Here is a 24737-nt window from a genome sequence, read left to right as displayed (position 1 = left end):
TATATATATATATATATATATATGTATGTATGTATGTATTTGTTGTTGTTTTTTTTCCAAAGCGTAGTTGTTTACAGGCACTATGAGTCCATGGCAAAGAAAACTTCTGGGTGTTTTTCTGTATCTTACCTTCTAAAGTAAGTGGAAAGGCAAAGAAAACTGGAGAGATGGTGAATCACTACCCTGAAACAGTGCTAAAACCTCGCCAAATCTTCAGGGATACAGGGTAACAAAACCACTTTTCAGGAGAAGCAGCTGCAGCAGGAGGTCTGACGGAAAAACCCAGAAGTTTGTTTAAAAATAAAACCCAGACACGGAGCTACATGAACACGTATTTACTGCAAGTAGCTCTATGGAAAGCCAAGTCAGATAAATATAAACACTATACAGAGCTTCAAGCCAGTCTCCCAAAACCGCAAACGCGATGTGTTTTACAAAGAAAACAACAGAACAATATTTACAATGGAAGACAAAGCCAGATCAATCAGCCCAACTTTAAAACAGATCTGTGGAGCAGAAATAGCAAATATAATGAACAGTTTCAACCATATATGTTTTAGTTTGTACAGACAATAACTGTCCAATATCAAATTAAATTTACAGGACAAACATTGTTCTATCATTGGTATTTCCGTACTATACAGCAGCATAAACGGGTAGCTGGAAGGTAGTATATATAGTGATATGTTTTACATCATCTGAAAATGTTCTTCCAGCACAATACTGAATAAATTAGTTGCTGTAAACTAAGAGATTCAAAAAGATTGCATATTTATTATGCCGTACCTATTAGTATTTGTACCACTATACTTGAGGTTACCCATTTACTTATTTATTCAGCATGTATTAAATCAGTGCTGTATATTGTACAATGGCAGCCTCAGGGACTCTAATATGAAATAAGTATGTAACAAATTTCTTCAAAACAACCTTTTCCTTTCACATTAAATGTTTAGAACTATCTTCACCAAATTTTGATTTCTTAGAAAAGATGTAAAGCTTTATAAAAAGCTGTCTACGTATTGCATTATTCATTTATGAGACCAACCAACAGCTATATGGCAAGACAGTATCATGGTCTGTAAGAGTGGTCGTGTTTTTAATTCCTGTATGTTTAGCAGCAAGTAATTGTACCAACTGAAACTTCTCTTCCAGAATCAAAAACAGGTCTGTGCTTTTAAACCCTGTAGCAACAGTTTTTTCCTGTCACTAGACACTGTGTAAACTGATTGGTACCATGTTTCCTAAAAAACCCCAAAACAATCACCTCGTATTTTAGTGACATGTACACTTCATTACTACTCAGAAATAGATCTGGTACACATCACTGAACAATCCAAGCTGACAGTGTCTGGTTTGTTACACAAACTGTACCAGCAATCTAAAGGTTGTGTGTTGGAGGTGAGGCAGCCTGGCACATCCGTTGTACAATATACATGTAGAGGATTCCCAGCTGTGTGGTGCAGTACAGCATGAGGATTTGTGTACCACTTTGAAACCCTTTAGCAATCGTCAGTGCCTTTTATAATCCATTGCATGTACCAATGACTAGTGTCATGCTCTTTTAAGTTCATAGCAGTGTTAAAAAGCTAACTCATTTCAACCAAAAAAAATTCAGTACAAGAGTGAAGCACTTAAATTGTAGAAAAATCAGGGCTTATTTTAAAAAATGTCAAATAGTCATTGTTCACATTTCTGTCAGTGGGATAAAGACAATCGATGAGCCAACATTTTATTTCCCCATTATGCCAGAAAGAAAGAACAAAAATAGTCCCAAATTAAAAGTGGGACTTTGGTTGAAAGTAAGATCAATTAGGGTGGTTTCCCTTTAAAAAGCTACAGCTGACAAGTCTAATGCAGAAGTCACAAACATTGGATACGACTCCGCAGTTCTCCATTCGAATCCATGAACAAAAACCTCATTTTACACAATTCATATTTATAAACAAGAACAAAAACGATCTACAAGACAACCAGCCCATTAATCCTACTTTGTACATACCAAAATTCTGAGCAAAAAAAATTTCCGTTTAAGCTCTGACAGACACTTGACTGAAAAGCCTCTAGCCTATGCTTAAGAAATACCTCTTGTACCATAAAAGCAAAACCTTAAAAAAAAAAAGAAAAAAGGCAGAAGAGGTCTCTTTTCCTCAGACCCATCCAGTCCCACGGGTTCACCCCTCAAGCTAATGTGCACCTCTCCCTTCCTCCTTCTGCCCAGTCACCTGGAAAAATCCTGAACTGCCAAAGTATTTCTAAGCAATACATGTTTTAAGCTAACCACTTGTTAATGTACCAGAGAAGTAAAACCCATGTTAAACAGACAATCAGAAACCAGCTTTGACTTCTCAGAATATAAATTTTTTTAAAAAATTAACAAGAGAGGCAGGAAGAAGAAAGGGACATACAGGGATCTCCTATTAGCATTCACACTGCCTCCCAAATAGATATGACATGAAAGACCAAATTCCATCACCAAAGCACAGCTATGAAAAAACGTCAATTCAAATTAATTCAATTGTAGAGAGCCGATGTCTATGAAAAAAAATAATGAAAAGGATGTGTGTCTATGTCCGTGCTGGTGGAAATGAAAGTAGCCGGCTGGAGCTGAGCTTTGCTTCCAAAAGCACCACACAGTTTCTGGAGTTACCAGCAGAAAAGTCTTCTCTTCCAACAATGGTTTCCATGGCAATGCAATCAGTCTAGAAAGGAGGGGGGGAAAAAAAAAGTCAGTGACATTTCAGATGCAAGTTATATCAGAAAAAAATGTTTTCTAGGGAGGAGAACACACGGAGCTTATCCACTGCAGGATTGAGAGCTGCTGCCTGCAGAACGCAGGTCCTCCATGGAGGGAGGGACACTCCCAGCTGCCAACCCTTCAGAGCTCCTGAGGGAACGAAGAACGATGGAGTCTGAAGCAAGCACTGAAGAGCCACTGCAGCCAGTGACACGTGTACATGGGACAGGAACTGGGGCAGCAGGCAGCCCGTGCTGGGGACAGCCCAGGGCTCAGAGCGGTGCTCGCAGGGCGACAGAGCCTGCGGCCAACACTGCCGCTGCCAGCAGGGCACAGCTGCCACACCAGCGCTCCTGCACTGCCTGCTCCAAGCAACGAGCAGCAAATCACAGCTGCGCGCCCTGTCCTCAGCTTTTCAGGAAAAAGCTTTATTTAGTTATGATCAGAAACACCTCACAGTACACTTAGTCCCTTTTTGAAGAAAGTCTCGCTGAAAGGCAACACCCAAGTACAGAAGCACACAGCTCCAAGTAAGCTCCAGCTCCCTTCTTCAAGGGCTCCAAACTGACTGGAAAAGGCAGAAGTCCAAGAGCTTGCTAAAATGAGGGGCAAAAAATATACTCTTGTATTGCAGGAAGGTCTGCCCTCAAAGCACCGCAGAAATGACAACAGGAGGGAGTCTGCCCTCAAAGCACCGCATCAGCCCTGCAATTAACCATGAACATGCCAAGGTGGGAGCCACTCAGGAGTTTCCTGACATGGAAGACAAGGTGATGAAGGGCATGCAAATGCTTTCTGCAGTTGCACAAACACAAATGAGGAACATATAAAAAGTCACTTTCCAGCTCTCCACAAAAACCCTTCCGCTCCCAGCTGAGCCAACGTGAACACTAATTTTCAGTCTGGAGGGCTACTGCCAACCCAGTCAGTGAATCACAAATCACACTCTCCCAGCTCAGACTGTCCTCTTCCACCATTTCTGTCCTCTCAGCCAAGACTGAGGACACACGTAAATATATATATATATATATCCTCTGCCAGGCAGGTGTCTGTGCTCAGCTCCTCTGCAAGGTTTGAGGTACATACCTGCAGAATGTACCTGCAGTACAGCGAAGAAGGAAACAGCCAGTTGCTCTGCTTGAGAAACAATGAGTGCAAGAGGTTTTGGCTTAAGAAAACAACAGATACAGAAATGTCAGCTACTTTTTCCCTCAAAGCCACACAGTGCCAGCTCTCTCCCTGTTCTGGGAGCTGCCTGAGCTGCAATATGGGAACGCTTCATTACACAGCAATGGCACAGCACAGCAATGGCAGCACAGGCCCCTGGAACAGAGGAAGGGGTTTCGGGGCTTAATCCTGCCCATGCTCTTCTGGTGGGTCACAAGGACATCAGCTACATCTCACTGCTGAAGATCTCAGAGCTCCTGCCTCTACTCCAAGGATATGCTAAAGAAAAGATGACCATGTAAAGCACAAGCATTATGTGTAATAATGCAAACCTGTATGTTTACTTACAAACCAATCATGAGGTATGCACACACAAACTCCACCCTGTGCTAAAGAAATCCTGACTTCTGTCCAGCTAAAAGTACTCTCCCACCGAAAGAAATAAGAAAGCTAAAAAAATAGAAAAACCACCAAAGCTCAGCTGAGCAGCCCTGCCCCATCCCAGCACTCTACAAAGGCTGCCCGTGGCTCCAGAGGCAGAGAGGCAAAGGCAATGGCAGGGCTGGCAGCAGTGTGGAAGTATAGAGGGGTCCTTCCTCTTCAGGAGAAACTCCCTTTTGCCCTCACCAAGATCCAGGTTGCTGTGTTTCATTTTTCGATTATTTCAGTGATTTCAAAAATACAGCAACTTAGATTTCCTCAATTAAAGGAAGAAACAGCCAAAATACACCCACAACTTGAGAATCTCTATTTGTGTTATTTCACAGACATCCTAAGATCACTACAAAAAGCTATTGCTTGGTACTCACGGACCGTGATGTGGTCAGCAATGGCTTTGTTTTCACAAAAGCCAACTGAAGCTATTATTTCTGAAATAATTTTCCTCTTTAGAAAAACATTGTTTTGTTGTAATACCAAAGAATGAAAATATGCACCACAGCTTGCAATGAATCACACCTCAGTGATGCATGCAAGTCAAACATTAAAACAGTTAAAGCTTCTATATTAAACTTATACTCAATAAAAATTAACTTTACCAGCAACCCCCCACCCTTTCCTTGCTGTGGATCTGTAAGCTTACATAAAAGGAACTTCAAAAACTGTCTCTGCTTTTGTCAGGACATTTTTCCTCCACGCCTTACACACAAGACACACCTGAAAGCTGTCTGACAAGTTATTCTAATCTCTCCAAGCACATCCCCAAAACATTTTGAAGAGCAAAAGCCCAGTTGCTTGAATCAGACAATCCCATATGGCAGAGCTCAGTATTTACACCTAAAATGTGTTGAAAATTTTCATAAACTAATGCCAAATTACATTTAAGGTATTTGGAGGGGAAGGTGAAGGGCTTAAGAGCAAAAAAACCCCAAGTCTGCTTTAAGTCCTAAGTTTAATTCTCTGAAGCAGCCTGATGTGCTCAGACAGCAGCATGGCAACCAATTCTAAAGCAAGAGCACCAGGTAACTCTGGGCAGAACCCCAACCAGCACAGATTAATTTATCAGAAACCAGAAGAAAGCCTGGGACCTCCCTGCAGTATCTCCCCTTCCCAAAACTCTGCACATCCTAAACAAAAGCTCATTAATTTCCCCCCTACTACACTTCAACATGTTTCTTCTCCATTTTTAAGGTAAAACAGAATTGTGTGAACTGTAAAGAAACATCAGTGAGTTTCACATAAACATTACCTACAAGCTGATGTCAGTCCATAAAGCCTTGAGTCTTTCATACATGGAGCTATTGGTTGTCACCACTTCTCTAATCCCCTTATTAAAGCTGGAAACTGCAATATTGCAGTTGGAGCAGTACAGCTGGCTGGTGTCCTGAGTCATCAGCACTTTTTCAGTATGAAAGTATCAAGCAGATATACATATATATATATATATATATACACACACACACACATATATATGTGTATATGTATATATGGACACATATATCATACATATCACATATATCATGTATCTTTTCTCAGACAGAAAAGGCTAAGAGCAACTTGTGAAACTTGACCACATAAAAGAAAAATATTTCATCTGAAATCTAAGAGGAGACTGAAGTCTTGCAAGATCCCTCCCGCAAAGTGCTGCAGCCACCACCATTCTCAAGGGCCACCACGGGAGTCCATTCATGCAGCCAAAGGCCCACAGGTCACCCAGCAGGAATCTCCAGCATCACAGAAATCCCATGTCACCACCAGTGACTGCACCCAGGGACCAGTGGGGTCTGCAGCCCAGCCCAAGGCAGCTGTGCAGTCACAGGCACGAGCCCTGGCACCATTCCCAAGCCCCCCATCCCTGGAGCTGGGCTGGGTCACTGAGGCTCACAGCTCACTGCTCCATGCCCACAGGGGCAAGCAGCACCTCGGGGTCCCCTGGGCACCAGGGAGGTTTATCAAGAGAAGCTGTTCATCAGAAGAGGTGTAACACGGGTTTAATGTGAGAGCAAGGCCAGTGTGTGTTGTGCAGCTGACACCTGGACTCCCACCTCTGTGGCCCCTACCAGAAGGATCCTTTTGAAGGGACATGACCTTCTGTTGAGAGGTTGCAAAAGAACTTGCACATTAAGCTTCTTGATGGTTCTTCTCTCCCACACCTGAACTGCTTCCATTTTTTCATTAACCAGTTGGTGAAGGAAACCTAATGAGGCCATGCAGTGCTTGAAGTAAACAGCAGTGCTTCTATGAAACTGAATATTTATTTCAGTCTCGTAATGTAAGATTCCTTAGACATCAATTTCCTACATTATTAGTACAGATATGGGAATTGCTCATCAACAATAAAAACCAGATTAACACTCCATTCCAAAGCCCATATGAATGGATTTAACTCAGCACTAACTGAAAGTAAAGGAAGCTGTCTGAAAAAGGGATGAAGAAACTCTTCCATAAGGTAAACAAATTATGAGATGTGAGCTAGCAGAGACAAGAGGTACATTCTCACAGAGTAACCCAGCATTCCCGAGTTCTCAAATAAAAATGCCACCAAATAAAGCTTCGTGGCCAGATCAGACAGAACTTTTGCTTGCAGTGTAAACACAAAGCTGTTCCTGGACTGTCACAAGCTCTTCTACGAAAATCTACATATTAAAAAAAAAAAAAAATCTGATAACTGATCATGACAACAAACAAGCAGCAAAAAAACCTCTGCAAAAAACCTTTCGAGGCAGCCTAGAAATATACTACTCTAAGTAGTTTTCATTGCATTGCACCCTACACTGGGCTTTTCAATCCAAACTTCAGCTCTATTAACAGATTTTCCACAAAAGCTTCAGCCTTTATTCAAAATTGAGCTCTGCTGCTACAGACTACTGACAACAATACAAATTCAACTTCTTATCAATGTTTAATATGGAAAATGAGTCTAGACAGTATCCAAACATTTTCAAAGTTCATCTCATGAAATATATAAGCAAAGTTTAGAAAATTGAAGCGACGTTCTCTTCATTATACAATTCCATTTCAATTCATCAGTTTAAGATGGGATCAGATTATACAACTACATGCAGCTGTCTGAATTTTGCTGAGGAACAATCAGAAGAAAAAGATCACAAGGCAGAAGAGAAACTAAGGGGCAAATATTTAAAACAGGATGGGAGCATTGCTGAAAGACGTTTTATTTAAAATTAAGGAACACACTGAGAAAGCACTGCAAGTTTTCTATGCAAAAATCACATAGTTTTATAAAAATTAGGGGCAGAGATATGAATCAGCTGTAATTCATTAGATGCAAACCCAGTGTGTTCCACTTGAAAATGTATGAGATGAGAATATACCAAATTTACACTTCATTTCCTGCATCTGAATTATCAAGGCCATACAAGCCAGGACACTTTGAAACATACTGGGAGTTCTGAGAACACAGCAGACATACCCTAATTCTCTCAAAGAAATCCATCCTAAATAATACCTGTTTTTATAGGAAAGGCTTTTACTGACATAATTCTGCAATTGATTCCTAAAAGGATAAAAGCTTTGCTTACAGAAGATATTAATTTAAGATCATTAAATTATTAAAATATCCATGTCAAAGACTAAGACAGCTTAATACTTTGTGGAGAACACTGCTGAAGTTCTCCATTTCCTGAACTTCAGGTTAGGGGGAAATCAGAATTAATCTGATTTACGCAGATCAAAAGCAGCAGAGCAGCCCTAGACGTTTTGTGCACACAGCCACACAATATTCCTGTTGTTCAGGAAAGCACTAAACCCAGTACAACCTCAGGACACAATGTGGCATCCAAAAGCATTTTGTTCAGCAGCCAGGCTGGGGCAGGAGCACAGCAGTGAGTTCCACATGGAGCCCTCCCCATGGCAGGCAGACCAGGGAAGGCTCATTTGCCCAAACAGATTCTTCACAAATTAGTGAAAATTTTTCTTTTGCTCCAAATGTTACCAAATACACAGATACTATTCCATGCCATTGTCCTATTTCTTGGAATTCTTATTTTAATGGCACAGCTTTAGACCTTGCTACAGGAAAGCAGTGTTAGTTGAGAAAAGCTGAATTTCTTAATTTGCACCTGGCAGACATCAAGTCTACAAATACAAATCCAAACCTGACCCACTTGCTGCATCCCTCACACGTGCAGTTGTGGTGCCTGGGTGACCCAAATGAAGCCCTGACACAGAGACATCCTGATTTGGCAAGGTGTTCAGCTACCTGCTGACCACCAAGCACATACTCCATATACTTTCTTCAGCCAACAATGACCTAATGATGCTCAAAACCAGCTACCTAATATATGTGGAACCTATAATTTTACTGACTTTCCACAAGCAAAAAAAAAAAAAAAAAAAGTAGTATTTGGTTAACAAAAACCCTGTTGCATGACCCACTTTTCACTGGGTAAACTATTTAAACACAGCAACTGGTAACATATACCAGAATTGTTCATTCAAAACATGGTTTTGCTACTATCAGTGTTCAGCAATTTCATGAGCTAAAAACCTCTCCCATGCTTTCAGATAATTTCTACTCACTTAGCAGAAATACCTTATCTCTTGCACCAGGGGCTTTTTTTCCTGTTGGAATAAACAGCAGGGTTGTTTCTAGGAAGGCCTTGTGCGCACTCCCTAATGTCATCTCTTGTGCTGATACTATTCCTAGAATTAGTAAACTTGCCTGCAGTTTTGGCAGAGGTCTAATACCAACTCAAATTGCACTGGACAGCTTGACAAGAAGTTGTTGGAGGTTTTTTTAAGGGTTTTTTTGGTGGTTTTAAATTAAATTTCTATTACAATATAACACAACAGCAGTAAAAATTAACTCTTCTCCACCTCAAAATACATATTTCAAAACTTCAGATTTTCATGTTGCAGAAGAATCAAAAAAAGGTTTTGCTTTTGAAAAAGCATTCTCACAGCAAGTGTGTGAGTTACTGCACCTGACCTGAACCACAGAAAATATGGGTAAATTTTAGCCAAAAAAAAACAAAGTTGTTTGTGTGGCTTCTGAGAATACCACCTGCTGCAATTCCCTCTGCTCCTATGACAAAGGTCAGGAGCCCTCAGTGCCAACAGGGAGGAATATTTCCTGTCTGTGCTCTTGCTGCAAAAAGGGCATTATGAACTGTTTGGAAACAAATAGGAGAGAAAACAGCCACAGCAAACACCTGTGTACATACAGCCCTGCCTCCTGCATCCAGAAAGGACTTTGAATACTTGGGAAGTTTCAGTAGTGCAGAGAAAACTCCTGCAAGGTGTGACACAGCTTCCCAGAGAGGAACAGACTGGGAACAAGAACCCCTCAGCCTGCAGAGAAGAACTGGGACATAACAGGAAATTTTAAAAGCCCAGATTATACCACAGGTCCACACTGCGTGTGGTACAACACACCGGACAAGCGTAACGCAGAGGAGGGCACAGCATCTACACCATCCTAAGTGGCCTGGAGAAAAAAGATAAGATTTGTTATCTCTTCCACTACACACACGAGGGGCTGCCAAAATAAGCTGGTACAGAGCAGGGTCCAAAATGCACAGAGGTCTGCAGGCAGCACGTCCTGATGGATTGCGGGCTGCTGTGGATACAAGGAGTTTACACAGGATCAGAGAGAGACTGGAAAAGTACTTGGATTAAAGAATTATAAAACAGACTTGAATTATAAAACAGACACACTATATTGGGCTCAAGAAATCCTCCAAACTGGAAAAAAAAAAAAAAAGAAAAGAAAATCAGAGTCTTGGGTGTGTGTTTGTGGGAGTTATTATACACACCTGTCCTGCTCTTCCTCTGCTGGGCAGTGTCTGCTTGCAGGCACAGGTCTGGGGCTTGAGTGAGCCAAACTTCTTAGGAACACAACCAAGAGAAAGGGCAGGGTCACTCATGACTAATGAAACAGCTCCCCACCTTTCAAACCACCTTTCCCTAAACTTCCTTTCTACATGAAGTTTCACCTGTTGTAATTCATCCCTTCCCTTTTCTCAACCACTTTAGACCTCAACACCTGCAAGCATTCAGCACTACCTTCTTCTTTCATCTCTAGTGCCACAAATGATTGTCAAAGGCAAAAAGTTACTACACAGCCAAATACCTACAGTTACACACTTGTGCAGGCTCATGTGTGCCTGCATAGAAAAATAAATATATCTTTGCTATCAGTCACTCTCTGCTATCACACATAGCAGTGTGGCATGCATCAATTTTTTACATTTCCTAATTATTACATAATTGACTCTCTATTAATATTAGGACACCCCAAAGCCTGGCTCACACAGGAGAGGAAAAGAAAAGTTCAGATTGGACTGCATGTGTGAAGCAACATCTTCTCAAGCCTCAGGACATGCCCAAGAGCCAAGGATTGCACTTTCAGCTTCCAGGAGCAGTTTGGGAGCTGACAAGGACAGAGTTGAACTGACTAAACACAGACCACTTAATCAACAGTGTCCAACTCTTGTTTAGGGTCTGCCTTGTGGAACATGTCAACATTAATATTTCAATCACTCATACCCTCAACAGTGAATCAAGACTTGATGCTGCCACCACTTCCAGATTTACCCAAAACCACTGCAGCGTCTGCTCAACCTGATCTACAGACACAGAAATAAAGTCACTTGCTCCAGTGAAAGTGACTGTGCTGCTCTCCAGCCTCCACAGGCATCACTCCTGCAGCTGGCAGCACTGCAGCAGCCATGAGCAGGTCCCATGCACACCCCCCCGCCTAGAGATGGGCTTAAATGCTCTGGGGCATTGGTTCTAAATCCCAAATGTGGCTATCTTCCAAGCCCCACTGTGCCTTCTCTCCAATGCTAGAAGGAAACTCAGGAAACAATGCTGCCTGAAACTGAGAGATGCCACCTAAAAGAACCCCAAGAATGAGCCAGTAGTAATGCCAAGGCAGTTCCACCAGCTTGGTTGCTTCTGGAGCAAAGTCTCACCAAGAACAGAGGCCCCAGCTCCACACCACATTAACTGCCAAGGGATGCTGCACAGGGTGATCCTGTGTTTTGGTATGCATTCCTGCATACCTGCTCACACCAAATCTACCAGCCACAGGTCTGCAGGAAAATTAACTTACAGAAAGGAAAAATAAATAAAAACAGAAAAAAAAAATCACATTCCACATCTAAAAGGGAGAAGTAAACACCGGGACATGTTCCTAACTCAGAGATACATGTTGGCCCACATTCCTCTTACCAAGATTAATATCCTGGCCAGTGTTCTGACATTCACCTCATCCTTTTCAAGTCATTTAAACCATTACAACACTACCTTCCCTTGCTCCCTGCCATGTGCATACCCTTCCAAGTGCCTACACCAGCTTCCTCTCCTACAACCACTCTCAGCAGCCTTTTATCTCTTCCAGGCTCTTATCTGGACTCTGCCAATGGCAGCAGCCTTGATCTCTATCTTACTCTCCACCCCAGCACATTAGGTTTCATCCATCTCTTTAGTTTCATCTTTAAATTGTAAGCTCCTTAGGAGAGGGACCAACACATTTACATTTGTGGCACCATACAGGGACCTCCATCCTGTCTACCAGTTCAGGTTCCACAACAAGTAGAGATCCTGTCTGGAGAGATCCTGTCTGGAGCTACATGCTTTCATTAACAGACTGTTGTAATAATGTCTGAATGACCTCAAGATCAAATCTCTTCATTTTTTCAGCTCGTTTCTAACTAATTTCCTGTTCACCACAATCTGCAATTTAAAAATACCTTGTTCTACAAACACTTAGATACAAATCCCACCCACCCCAAAAAAACATCACACCGTGAAATACAGACAGAAGAGGCCTCCCAAAGCATTTCACACAAAATTTCAAACAAAAAACAAATGTTATTACGAAGCAATGTACTACTGGAAAAGCAAAGAGCTTACAAATGGTTCTAACAGATTAACTTAAGATTCAAAATAATTCCATAAAGGAAACAGTAACACCAGTGCCTGTCAATAGCTTAAACAGGGGTTTCATACAAATGACCTATCCCATGGCCCACAAGAAAAGCTCTGCTTGGGCTAGTATGCAATCAGGACATTTTTATCAATGATACAACATCTGCTTTACTGCCACTAAGAACTTCCCAAACTCCTGCTAGCCTAAGAGATCTGGGTAACAAGAAGCACTAGGTGCACTAGTTGCCAAAAAATAATTCAGGTTCAGACTATCCAGCAGGAAAAAAAGTTACATGGCTAATTCATCTGGTCAGCAAGAACCTAAACAATAAAGCAAACTGGGGCAGCATGAGTACAGGAACAGAATCACACTATTCCCTGTGGAAGGACAGTATCCTTCAACAGTGCCTCAATAAACTCAGAAACCAATTTCAATAGGTTTGTTAGCAGCCCTTTTGATAGTACTTCCTACAATTTTCAGAAAAAAGAAAAAAGCATTTTGATATTCTCAGTCTTTCTGCAAAATTCTGATCTACTAAAAAGGGAACCTTCCTCCAAGTAGGCAGCATATTTATCAGCCTTTCATACTCTAGCAAAAAGGAAGTACAATTCTTATCTATTTATGCCCTAAATAATAATTCAGTTTGGTATTTATAGAAGTTCATAACATACATATGCTATGCAGTGAATACAACCCCTAATTACCTTTAGTAGTAATTTATTAAGTTTTCCGTTTTCTTGAGTCACATTAAGTTGTATCTTTACCTTGGAATTACAGTCAAATCTTAACTATAGTAATTTCAGTATAAGCCACTTCTTTCAAAAACCCTCTCTTCCTGGAAGAATAAAAAATATTAGACCTCACACTTAACTCACGAGTCACTGGCACACAAAACACGTGTATACACACAGGTGCATTCTCAATGGTTTGCATCCAACCATAGATCTAAATCAACAGAAAAATAATGTCTGGAAATAAGCAACCTCTGGCCCTTAAGATACAGCTCATGACTTGAAGAGGGCAGAAGATTCTTGCTAAGTCTACACTGTTGCTCCTGGGGTAATGCTACACCTGAAGCAAAATCTCCACAAATCCAAACACTTATATATGTTCAAGATCATTTAGATAAGATACTCAGCAACACCTCCGAAATGCCTTTGATGAGTCAGGCTCATTTACCTTTGTCTTCCCACTGCCCTCAAGTATGTCAGAAATCCCTTCCTGATCCCAGCTCTGCCTCTCAAGTAAATCATAACCCATCCCTAAGCCTGAGTGACCTTCACAGAGTTGCAGGGCTTGATTAAAACTGGAACACACTTCTCCATTTTTCCCTTGTCACTGCCTAAACCTGCAAGACGACAGTGCAACTTGTGCAACTTGTATTCTCAGAGGATTGTTAAGAATATTTAGAATGTAAACTGAAAAAAATTAAACAGCAAATTTTCAGGGCGGACCATCAAACACTTCTCCAGCCAAGTCATTACACACCATTTAAGGTTGTGTTGTAAGACAATAGCCCATTTTTAAGAGAAAACAAGCAGTAACAGTACATCCCCAGGTTCCAGAGTTTGACTCTCTCACACCTGCCTTCCAGTTTTATCACTCCATTTTCCTTTGAGCTGAAGAATGCCACATTTGATCACAACAGTACCTAAAATAGAACTCTGGAGTTTGTTTCCTTCTTCAGCTCAGAAAAACAAACTTGTTAGCGCAATCAACAGAATTCAGCACGGTTTTGGGAGCACCACAGATCCACAAACAGAGCACACACACACCAAGGTACAACACCGTACTATAAGCTCTTTTTAGTACCACCCAAAACCTCAAGGTATAAATCCTCCCCCGAGCAATCAAAATGACGAAAATGTATTAAAGATCCTTTCATAAAAAAAAGACCATACGCAGAGAAAAGCAAACCCAAACTCTACCTACTGCTAGCATGCCAGTGGACATACAAAAACCCCAAAGAAATACCCAGTGACAAACCACCCCAGTAATCACATGCTGGAATACAGCCTCTGGAAAGACCAAACAGCGCTGCCCACCCTCTGCAACTCCAACCTGCTGCCCCAGCCACAGGGGAACAAGGGGCCCTCAGACATCAAGGGAGGAGGGCAAAATGTGAAGATGTACAGGGAAGAGTAAAAGGGTAATAATGCATTTAAGATTTCAACAAAAGACTTTAAAATACAAAACAAAAAAACCCCAGAACAACCACAAAAAGCACGGTAAACCCATGCTGGATTACTCCCAGACCTCCCTGCATCCTGCAGCCAATGCTTTCACCCACTAGACAGCTACAAGTGAAAAGTTTTAGACTTCCAAAAAGACAAATGTCACCATCAGCTGCAGCTATGGATTTAAAGTCTGGAAAGCTGATTTCCAAAAGTATTTCAACACTGACTCCAAGTAAGCATTCTCTTTCCATGGCAGGGGAACATTCTTGTTTCAGACTCTCACCAAAGCATAAGTAAAACTGAACTGATTCTTGGTCAAATATGTCATAATTAACTCACTCCCACGCCACATGGCAAAAATCTGTTCTGCCTTCAGCAGCTCACATAGTACTCAAGAAGAAATTACCTTGGGTATTTTTAAGCATAGCTGCAAGTTACCCAATATTATTAAAGTGGCATCTGTTACAGCAAGATTAAAATGGTTTGAGTTGTTTGAGTTTTTTTAAGAATTATTATCCCAGCACTACTTCAAAGATGTAGGATACACAGCAGCATTTGGATGTACTGCAGTAGAGTTCTTCAAATTATTTTTAAATGGGCCCCTGCCTTAAGTATTCTGCCAATACAGAAGAGCCTCAGTTTGAAACAAACTTTAAAACCACTACTTAGAAACCCAAAAGGAGTGGTTATTTGCTTCATACCCTATAAACTGTAATTTACTATATTAGTAATAGCTAAAACTTTCAGCTTCTGAATTTCTTAAACTGTATATTGCTCCTTATATTCTTCAAGATTTTGCACTTGAAATATGCAAGTTACCAGAAAGGATTTGGACAATTTGAAACATAAATTTTGCTTTACAGCTGTTGTTGCTTTCCTTCCTCTCAGCTTCCCAAAGTATACACAGCACTCTCACCCAGTCTAGCACAGGAGAGATTAAAAAGGTGAGGAACAATTATGTTATAATCCTGCACTTTATAGAACATCTTAAATGATATCATAGCATAGTGTTAGAATACCAGGTAAGTATCACAGAGTAGCAGGTAAGATTGAAGAGTGGGTGTAAAATAGCTGAGCTGCTATTAAGCTGAACATTACATTTACTCTAAACAGCTGGTTTTTGAGGCCAGGGTATCTTTGCAGGTATAATATTTCTAATTAAGACTGAAGAAACTTGTATTATACAGGACTCATTATGCATTTTATTACTGCCCATTCTCATTATCCTGCTTAGTTTCTACAAGGTCCAATAACAAGGTATACATTAGCTAAGCCCTGTTTGAAGTAGCTTTAGTGTTCTGTACTCCTAGCACAAAATGTCATGACTCAGATTCATGTAATCAAAACTGCAAACCACTTGCTTCAATATTGTGTAACAATTTCATGATGAAATTGTTTTGCTAATGACCTCCTTAAACTGCAAGCATTGAAAATCAGTATCTTATATTCTTATTATCATTATCAACATAAAACCTGAGCTCAGCTTTGCCTAAACCCCTAAAAAAAGTTTAATAACAAGTCAAGCCTAGTTACCATTTCAAGCTTGTGCTCTCCCCCTCCTCCATACAGGTCATGAATGGAGAAGGGAAAAACAAAAAGTTTGATTCACATCAGTGAACCTGAACCAAAAGTAGTTTGGAAATTACAATGAGGGAGCAGTGATGCATTGGAAATCACTCCACCACCCTTGGCAGTTTGGAGAACACAGCTGAGTCACCGAACACAATATGCCATTTAAGCAAACAAAAACAAAAAGCAAACAATCCAAAGCTGGGAAGTGTTTTCCTTCCAATAAAACTGTGGTTCCAGGAGAAGAGATGAAGTTCTCTACCTGACAGAATTTAATACAGATGGGATAGCTTCTTTCTAGGAAGTTAAAGGTAAATACATCTGCTAAATATTTTCCTTAAGAATGGATTTAGCCACAGAGCACTTTTTTCAGGCAGAGAGACTGAAAAAGTGTGATGCAGTAGAAAGACAGCACGCAGTTCTGCTAAGTCTCCAAAAGTATTAAAAATATAAATTACCTAAAGGCACACTACACCTTTTCAGGAGACAAGAGGTTTAAGACTGAAGCTTTATTTTCACTACTTACTGGAATGTGAAAATGTTTTTCTGGATTACAGAAAACTTTTTGAATATTGAAATAAAAGCTTTATTACCATAGAAACCAATAAGCTGTTTAAAGAATACAGACTTCTAAAATTGTGCTTGCTATAACTCAGAGATACATGTGAAAATAAACAGCCATCCTTATAATCAAGAGTTTTAAGTCATTCCTGAGAAACAGATATACACCACCAATTTACAGTCTGGCAAGCTGCTTTTAGCCTGGACTATTCCAAAATCTGTTCACCCCTTCATGAGCCCCTACAAGTGGTAAGTGTCCACACCCCACCTACCCTCCTACTATATACCAGAAATATTTTACACTGCCTTCATAGAAGACTATTAGGCCTCGTACAATTTTGTGTTTCTCATCAGGACTGTAAAGATGCTTGATTTCCTGGCAAAGCCCATGATTTTTGCACAGAGCTGTTTCTGCCTCCTTTTAATGCATTTCATTTCCAGAAAACTTCAATTCCCAATAAAAGCCAGCAGTTGTTATGCCTCTTGCTCCTCTGCAACTTGTAATAGAGAAGGGAAAAACTCCAAGCAGGGGGCTGCAGATACTTTGCCACAGCAACAGTAAGCAAAAGGCTTATCATAAACACAATTTCTAAACACTGTATCTCTTGTAAACTATTTTTCAATGTAGTATTTACAATATAGCTGAAAGGAAAACATATTTGTTATTTTTTTTATCCTAATTATGCAAAAAAAAATAATATTTTATAACAAATTTTAATCATAGGGAATTTTAATCAAGGGGAATTTTAAAATTAATTAAAATTAAAGGGGAAGTTTAAAATTCTGCTGGTTTTGGAGGTGCTTAAAAAAAAAAACCCAAGAAAAAACAAACACAAATTAGCTGCAGCAATCAGCTGCAGCAATGTGCCTCTGACTGCAGATTTAGCAGACAAATCTTTGAAGTGCTGAAAGACTGAATTTGGAAGAAAGCACTTCTTGGACTGGCAACTTTCAACGTCTTCTAAATTTGATTCCAACCAACAAAACAAAGCAGAGGAAAAAAAACCACTAAGGCAAACCACACATTTCTGAGCAGCCCCAAGCAGTGCTGCCAGACTCTGAATGGCATGCGAGCTGAGTCAGGCTTATACTTTCCACTAGTAAAAGCTACACAATTTTAAGGTCCTGCAATACCTTTTACCTTTAGAAACTTCCTTTTAAAGCAAAACTAGATAAAAATAACTTTCCAGTGTTTGAGACTGTAATTAAAAATATTAAAAATATAAAAGTCAGCAGCAGCCTGCCCCCTTACTGCTTTATCTGTGGACAGAGTAGACAAGTATCAATGTCCAACCATGATTAAATATTTCCCCTTAGTATCCAACAATGTACATTTGCAAAGAGAGGAAAACATCATTTCCAACAAAAATGGTTTTCTACCAGAGAGTGAATTACTGTAAGGAGTTCAGTGGGTCACTGGCACCAAAGCAATGATTATTCTTCCAGAGCTCCAGCACAGCACACACACACACTGCTCAGCCGGGGGACATGCAGTGACACCACTAATTACTGGCTTTGCTCCCACCATGAGAGCTTATGGTATGAACAGCAGTGTCCCTCCTCTTCCCCACCTGCAACACCTTCTTTTTTATGCACACTTCAAACTGCATCGCCTTACTGCTGGGTCAGACCACTGACAACTTGAAAGGCAGCAGCCTCCCCCACCAAGTTTCAGACCTGGAAGACACTGCTCAGAGCCTGCTCCTCCTCAAGCACAGGCATTCCCCACCTGCTACACAAAAGGCAGACCCCAGGGAAAGCTGACAGCTCAGCTGAGCCCTAGGTGGTGAATGTGAAGGCCATGAGCTGCCTGAGCCCCCTTCCACACTGGTCAATCAAGCCCTCAGGCTTCTCCAGAGGACACAAAGATGCTATGGAGACCAAAGCTCAAAAGCAGCCACCAAACCTTCAAGGGGGAAAAACTGAGTTCTGTTTATATAAGATACAGCTAAATAAATCTGAGCAGATTTACACATTAAGAAAACACTATAATATGTCTTTCAACTACATTAAGAAGAAACAAGAAATATATTTAAGCCTCAAATTCTGAGGTCTAAACCAAATTTAGCCATTTTGGACTTTTAAATAACAAGAATTTCAGTTCAGGAAAAAAAATGAAGAGTCATCTAGTTCTAAGAAGGAAAAAATAGCAAAACAGAAGTGAAGGAAAGAACTACTGTAACATCAGGACAAGAATTCACAACATGAAATACCATTAATGCTTATGCTAGCAAAATTAATTAAAGAAAAAAAAAAAGACAAACGACAGTTTGTTAACACCTCTGACTGCCTAGAAGAGGCACATAAATGCTTTAGGCCGAGGACCACATCCCCTTTCACTGCTGTTCAGCAGTTCAGATGCTGCACTACAACAAAACTGGTTGTACTAGAATAACACAGGACATTATAAAAAACATTTACCCCACTCTGAAGACAGCACTAAGCAATCTAATTCCTATGGTTAAGCAAGCATGAAAGGGAAGTGCTTTTAAAGTTACAAACCTTTTCTCGCGTTACACTTCAGCCCATCTGATCTGCTGAAATCTATGCTTACATAAGCTCCACTGTCCAAACCTGAAGTACCATTTTGGAGATGGCAAGCTGGCGCTGTAGTACTCGCCTCACAGCTTAGAGGGTCATCACGTAAATTCAGAGCAATGTAGTTTAAGCCATTCTGAAATCCAGTTGAGGTATCCCTGGACATTTTGTTTTCCTGACCATCAGAAATGTTTTCATCCGGTTTCAACCAAACGTTGTCGAATGAGGCAGAGCTGTGTCTTTTGCTACTGTCAGTAAAGAAAGAGGATGAGGTCGTCACAGTCCCAGCAGAAGAGAACGTCTCAGAACTGTGTCTCCTCCTGCCTTGAGGGTCAGCTCGAATCACTTTCGGTCCTATAGGAGGGTCAGAGCTAGGGACAGAGAAGCTACTGCTACCAGCATATCGATCAACAATGCAGAGTCTATTAACGATGGAAGAAGGACTATCCATCTTCACAGCACTGTCAGATTCAGTGGCAAATGGCCTCGGTGGTGTTGCTGCCATGTTGAACGTCATCTCAGTGTAGTCATCAGTCCTGTTACTTGCCGTGCTAACGCATGCAGCACCAAATGAGAGCCTGGCATAGTCAGGGTTTGGTTGGTTTCTAGGAATACTGGAGCTTGCATAAATTGAAATATCTGTCAGAGAATTTGACAGTTCCTTGGCTGCTTTTGGTGACTGCACATCCAAGTCAACACTCATGTAATCAGAGAGTGGCGACTGTCTGTGGTCACTGCTTGAGCCTAGAGATGATGGAGATCCTTCTGCAGATAAGGAATAGGGCGTATTACTCGCCTTTTCATTAAAATCAATGTTGATGTATTCACCAGGACTCGCTGGCTCAGGCGGAACTGTACGATCATACATTCTGGGGATGGTATTGCTCCCTCTCGTACCTAGGGGCAGCCGTGTGGGCCTGGCAGCCCTGCTCTGCACAAGTCCTTCATCCGAACCCTTCAACGCCGGCAATTTAGAGATGCCGTTAGCCAGGGTCTCACTGCTGACCCCCTTCACATTTTCTGGTGCACCATACAAGAGTTTTCCAGGTGAAGACATTGGAACATATTCACTGTGGTCACCATTTTGTCCTGATAATGCCTTAAAGCTTCGGGGCAAAGAAAAATATGAACTAAAACCTTTGGAAACAGAAGTGGTATGAATATAATTTGAATCACTGGGGTGCTTTGGAACTGAATTGCCAGGTGACATATCCATATACTCGTTGTTTACGATCTTCTCATTACTTCCTTTAGAGGCAAATCCAGTTAAAGGACTCCGTACAGGTGAAGAGCTGCCCTTTGGAAACATCATCATATAGCCTCGGGAGTCAACCTGAGATGGTGACCATGAATTGTTAATCTGTTTTGGAACAGACATGCTTTTAGGAGTCATTGGCAAATAATCGCTGGTGCTGGATAGAGAAGATGCAACTCCTGGCATCATTGGCATGTACCCATCATCCCTGGCTTTACTCCTGCTTTGGTTACACGTGGAATCAAGGTTAGTGTCACTGTACTCCAATTCATTGTTATCTTTCAGTTTTGGTGTTTCAGAGTAAAGTAATCGTCCATGATTTCCTGCAGAATCTTCATCCAACAAAGCTGTAGTTTGCGTTGTCTTCTGCTGCACTGCCACAGAAGCTGGCTTTGTCAGAGAGTAAGCTCTTTTCCTGAAGCATTTTTCAGCCTCCATATAATCATCTCTTGAGCCATCGTCTCCCTGTTGCTTATTCATGGACATGTACTCACTCAGACAGTTCTCCTCTCTGATAGGTGGTGTGTTTCCCAGGGAATCCGGTGTATTACTCCTCACCCTGAAGTACCTGAAATCGCCAGGGCTGGAGCCATACTCATCAGAAGAGATGAATCCCCCATCACTTGGGGAACCACAAACAGAAGAGCTAGAAGGCCTGGTTAGCATGTCCGAAGCAGAACCATGGCCACTGCTGGAAGAAACACTGATGGGACTTGTGGTGGAGGGAAAATGAGAAACAGGCAGCGAAGCAGACCTGGTGTGGTAAGATGAGCTGAAAGCAGCCCTCACGTACCTTCCACTCCCTTCTTGCCGGCCCAAATTCATCCTTGCAGTATTCAGGTGTATCAGACTCCCAGTCACTGACCTAAAAGGTCTAGTCATGGTTCCTTCTCCTTCACTGGACGTTCTGAAGCGATAGGAGTTGTTGCTTTTGGTGGTAGGAGGAGTGCCTCCAGCAACGCTCTCAGTTCTAGATCTTCTCTGCAAGCCTGTCTGGCTGGGGGGAAGGTTGCCCAAGTGCCTTCTGGTGGTGATGAAGGATATGGGATTGGTACCACTGCCACCACCAGAAGACTGGCTCTTGCTTCGGGGCCTGAACTCTGCAAAGGCCTTTAGAGCTTTCATAGTATCCAGAAAAGTCTCATGCATATTTTGGGCAACGACCGAATCATCCACTTGCATCCAGAGCTCTCCAGGCCCAATGGAGGCAGATCTGCCCACTTCAATGAAGAAGAAGTTCTCCGAGTGTCCGCAGCGGCGAATGTTCATAAGCTGCAAGTGAACAGAGGGCACCTCCGAGTTCAGCTTGACAAGGTGAATGGCTTTGCTGGAGAGGCACAACCTATACACTCCAGTGAGGTTTTTCGTTTGTCCCAAGCCTTTGGGCTTCACGTTGACCTGCCACACCTCCTTGAAAACAGTGCCAGGCCTCAGGGTGGCCCCGTAGTGCTCATCATCGTCATCCACCTGCTGATCGGCATGGTCCTCCTGCTCCAGGAAGCCCCTCTTGCTCTGATTCATGAGCTCGCTGATGGCCTGGTACCAGGCCTCCTGCTCGGCGTCGTTCTCGGCCAGCATGGCGAAGTACTCGTCCTTGGTGTACAGGGCGATGATGTGCTTGTGCTTAGCGTCGGCCCGGCGGCTCACGGTGAAGCACTGGTACAGGGGGATGACCCGCTTGGGCGGGGGGCAGCACAGCGCGGCCGCCCCGCCGGCCCCCGCCGCCCGCAGGCTGCTCTTGAACTTCTTCTCGCTGTCATAGTACTCCAGCCGGGCGGGGGCCAGGTGGCTCTCGGCCCGCAGGACGAAGTAACGCTTGTGCCCGTGCTTCTGCTTCCGCAGGTATCCGCATTTCCTCACGTCCTCGCCGGCGCCGCGGCCCCTCCGCCTCCCGTGTGCCGGGCGCCCGGCTCCTCCTCGCTGCCGCTGCCGCCGCCGCCACCGCCGCCGCCGCCCGGGCCATTCATCCCGCTCGCCATCTTAGGGGCCACGCAGGGTCCGGTGCCGCCGGGGACGGGGCGCAGGGCGGGCAGCGGGAATCCGCGCTCACCGGAGAAGCGCCCCGTGCATGGGAAGCGGGCAGTGCGTCCTGCGCCCCCAGCCCGGTCCGCGCTTCCCCCGGTCGCTCCGGCCACTCGCACTCACGGGCGGCGGCGGCAGCACCGCGGCGAAAACATCACGTGACTCCGCGGAGGGCGGGGCCGCGGCGGGCGGGGGCCCGGCGCGCGGGGCGAGGGGGCAGCGGCGAGCCGACCGGGCCGCGCGCCAGAGTGGCAGTGGCGGAGCCAATAGGAAACGGCAGTCCTTCGCCAGCGAGCCAATCAGCGGGCGCAGCAGGGAGGAGAGGTGGGCTTCGCTACGCCCTGTCCGGGGAGGCGGGGCTACAAAGGACGGACAACACGGTAGACCAATGGAAGGCGGCGGCCGCGCCGGGCTGGCCGCGATCTGCAGGGGTGTTTCCTGTGCTGAGGAAAGAGGCGGGGCCGGCCGCGATTGGCAGGAGTGTTGAGCGGTCGGTCCGACAGCCAATCCGCGCCTCACACACACAGACGGGGGCGGTGAGGCGGAGGAGCTGTGTATTCGGCGGCGAGAGTAAGGGGGAAGGCGGGGCATTGAGGAGATGGGCAGGCTGTTTGGCTAACCAGCGCAAAGCCCCGGCTGACGAACACTACCGGCTGACGTTGCGTTCGCCCGGTTCCTTCGGGGCGGGGCCCGCCCCTAGCGCGCGGAGCTGGCGGCGCGGAGCGCCGGCAGGGGTGGGGGGGCGGAGCGCGCGCCGCAGAGGAAGTAAACAACCCGCCAGCGCGCAAGCGGCCCGTGCGAGGGGCTGCGCGTGACACCCCCTCTGGGCGCCATATCTGACCCCGGGGCTCTGCCTGAGGCGTTCTCACGGACCCCACACATGTTCTCAGCCTCCAGAGCTCGCTCACAGCCCCCACAGACTCTGTCATAGCCCCGACAGCCACTCAAAGCCATCGCAGACTCTCTCATAGCTCCCACCACCCCTCAAAGCCCTCATAGATTCTCTCACAGCCTCGTCAGCATCCTCAGAAGCCCCCACAGCCCCCTCATCCCCCACTTCCTGCGCTGGCAGAAGCAGCGCGGTGTTGGTGACGTGCAGCGGTTGTTTGTTTTCGATACGCTGCTGTGTCACCCTTGTCTCGGGTTCGGGGCTGCCAGTCGCAGTGGGGTGACAATCCGCGGTACTCCTGTGACCGCTGAGCAGTCCTTTGCTTGTGGGATCCCAGTAGGCCACTGATATAATTCCTAGGGTTTAGGTCAAAATACGAAGAGTGAAGAGCAAATTCATTCTGTTTCACAGTTAATGGGCATTTCCGTGACATAAAAATCTCTGCTCCCTCTAGATGAATTGTATTGATACAATACAGCACGGGATGTTAGTACATGTACGGCTGCCCCACCATTTCAGAGGCAATGTTGGAGGGCAGGGAGCCAGCCCAGTACCCACTTCCCAACACTTTCTTCCTGCGGTAGTTAATTCCCGTTTTGCCCGCTCCCACAGGACGCTGTCCAGGCTGTGGGCAGAGCGCGGCAGGTCCGTGACAGCCGAACCCAACCGTGCTCCTGTGCTCTGGTGCGGGGGTGCTCGAACTGCAGGGCAGGGCAGGGTGTTGGCCGCGGATGCTTCCCGGTGCCTTCTCACTCCTAATAAAAGCGTCCCTGCCAAAGGTACGTTTTATTTGAGTTAGGAGTTTGTGTGTACCAGTCATGTCAAGTGTAAAAATAATCCTTTTCCTGTAATACAACGGCAAAGATCGTTTCCCTAGCCAGGAATTTTGACCACACGTCTCTTTACTTTCTGTCTTGATTTGCTTTCAAGTCATTCTTGGACTCCCTCACCTATGATTCATTATGAGATGACATCTCTCAGCAATTCCTGACACCAGCTTCCGTCACCCGTTTGGTTTGTTTTGGGATAAATAGCTCTATGTTGTCTTTCATTCTCCCTCTCAGGTGCGGAAAAAGATATTTTTTGAAGTCCAGTAACTCAATTTGAAAGCTGACATGCCAAACCTAGTACTTGCCATATTGATTGTTCTGTCTCTTTTTTTTTTCATAATTCTCTATTCACTGCCTGCTCACAGTGTTTAAACTGCACTCTTTTTGGTTTATGTTTTTACATCATCTAACATGGCATATTCCTGTACATGATTAGAGGTCCTAAGTGTTATGGCAATACAGTAAATGGGTTGTAACTACAGAAATTTATTTATTCCCAAAACAAGAATTATTAACACTAGAAAATTGAGATTAAATATAGTTTTTAAAGCCATTCAGACATGTTGGCACAAAAATACCCAACTAAACTCCCCATTAGTTAATGGTGTCATGAATTAACTATACAATTATATTGCATTATATTGTTAATAGCCCTTGGTA

At 43.5% G+C, this 24737-nt stretch overlaps 2 protein-coding genes and 1 pseudogene across 2 annotated transcripts in view; 1 reads left to right on the top strand and 2 right to left on the bottom strand.

Moving 5' to 3' along the window:
- Positions 1–320: 320 nt before the first annotated feature.
- IRS4 (insulin receptor substrate 4) lies at positions 321–22219 on the bottom strand. Its single transcript, XM_041396485.1, has 2 exons — positions 19046–22219; positions 321–2702 (listed from the first exon to the last, which is right to left on the bottom strand). The coding sequence occupies exons 1-2, from the start codon at positions 21912–21914 to the stop codon at positions 2698–2700; spliced, it is 2874 nt and encodes a 957-aa protein (XP_041252419.1). The 5' UTR covers positions 21915–22219; the 3' UTR covers positions 321–2697.
- LOC121331907 lies at positions 22193–22949 on the bottom strand (annotated as a pseudogene).
- Positions 22806–24737, top strand: part of NXT2 (nuclear transport factor 2 like export factor 2) — a 53347-nt gene continuing 51415 nt past the window's right edge. Inside the window, exons 1-2 of the mRNA XM_041396487.1 lie at positions 22806–22928; positions 23860–24026. The gene's annotated coding sequence lies outside the window, so the exon portion shown is untranslated. The remainder of the gene's footprint in view (positions 22929–23859; positions 24027–24737) is intronic.

This window comes from Onychostruthus taczanowskii, unplaced genomic scaffold, assembly GCF_017590055.1.
Source record: "Onychostruthus taczanowskii isolate IOZ18803 unplaced genomic scaffold, ASM1759005v1 scaffold13, whole genome shotgun sequence".
NCBI lineage: Eukaryota > Metazoa > Chordata > Aves > Passeriformes > Passeridae > Onychostruthus > Onychostruthus taczanowskii.
The sequence above is the reverse complement of the archived record's forward strand: the minus strand, read 5'-3'. Positions and strand labels throughout refer to the sequence as shown.

Excerpts from the sequence above, each read along its gene's own strand:
- IRS4 (XM_041396485.1), bottom strand. The coding sequence starts at position 21,914 with ATGCTGGCCGAGAACGACGCCGAGCAGGAGGCCTGGTACCAGGCCATC.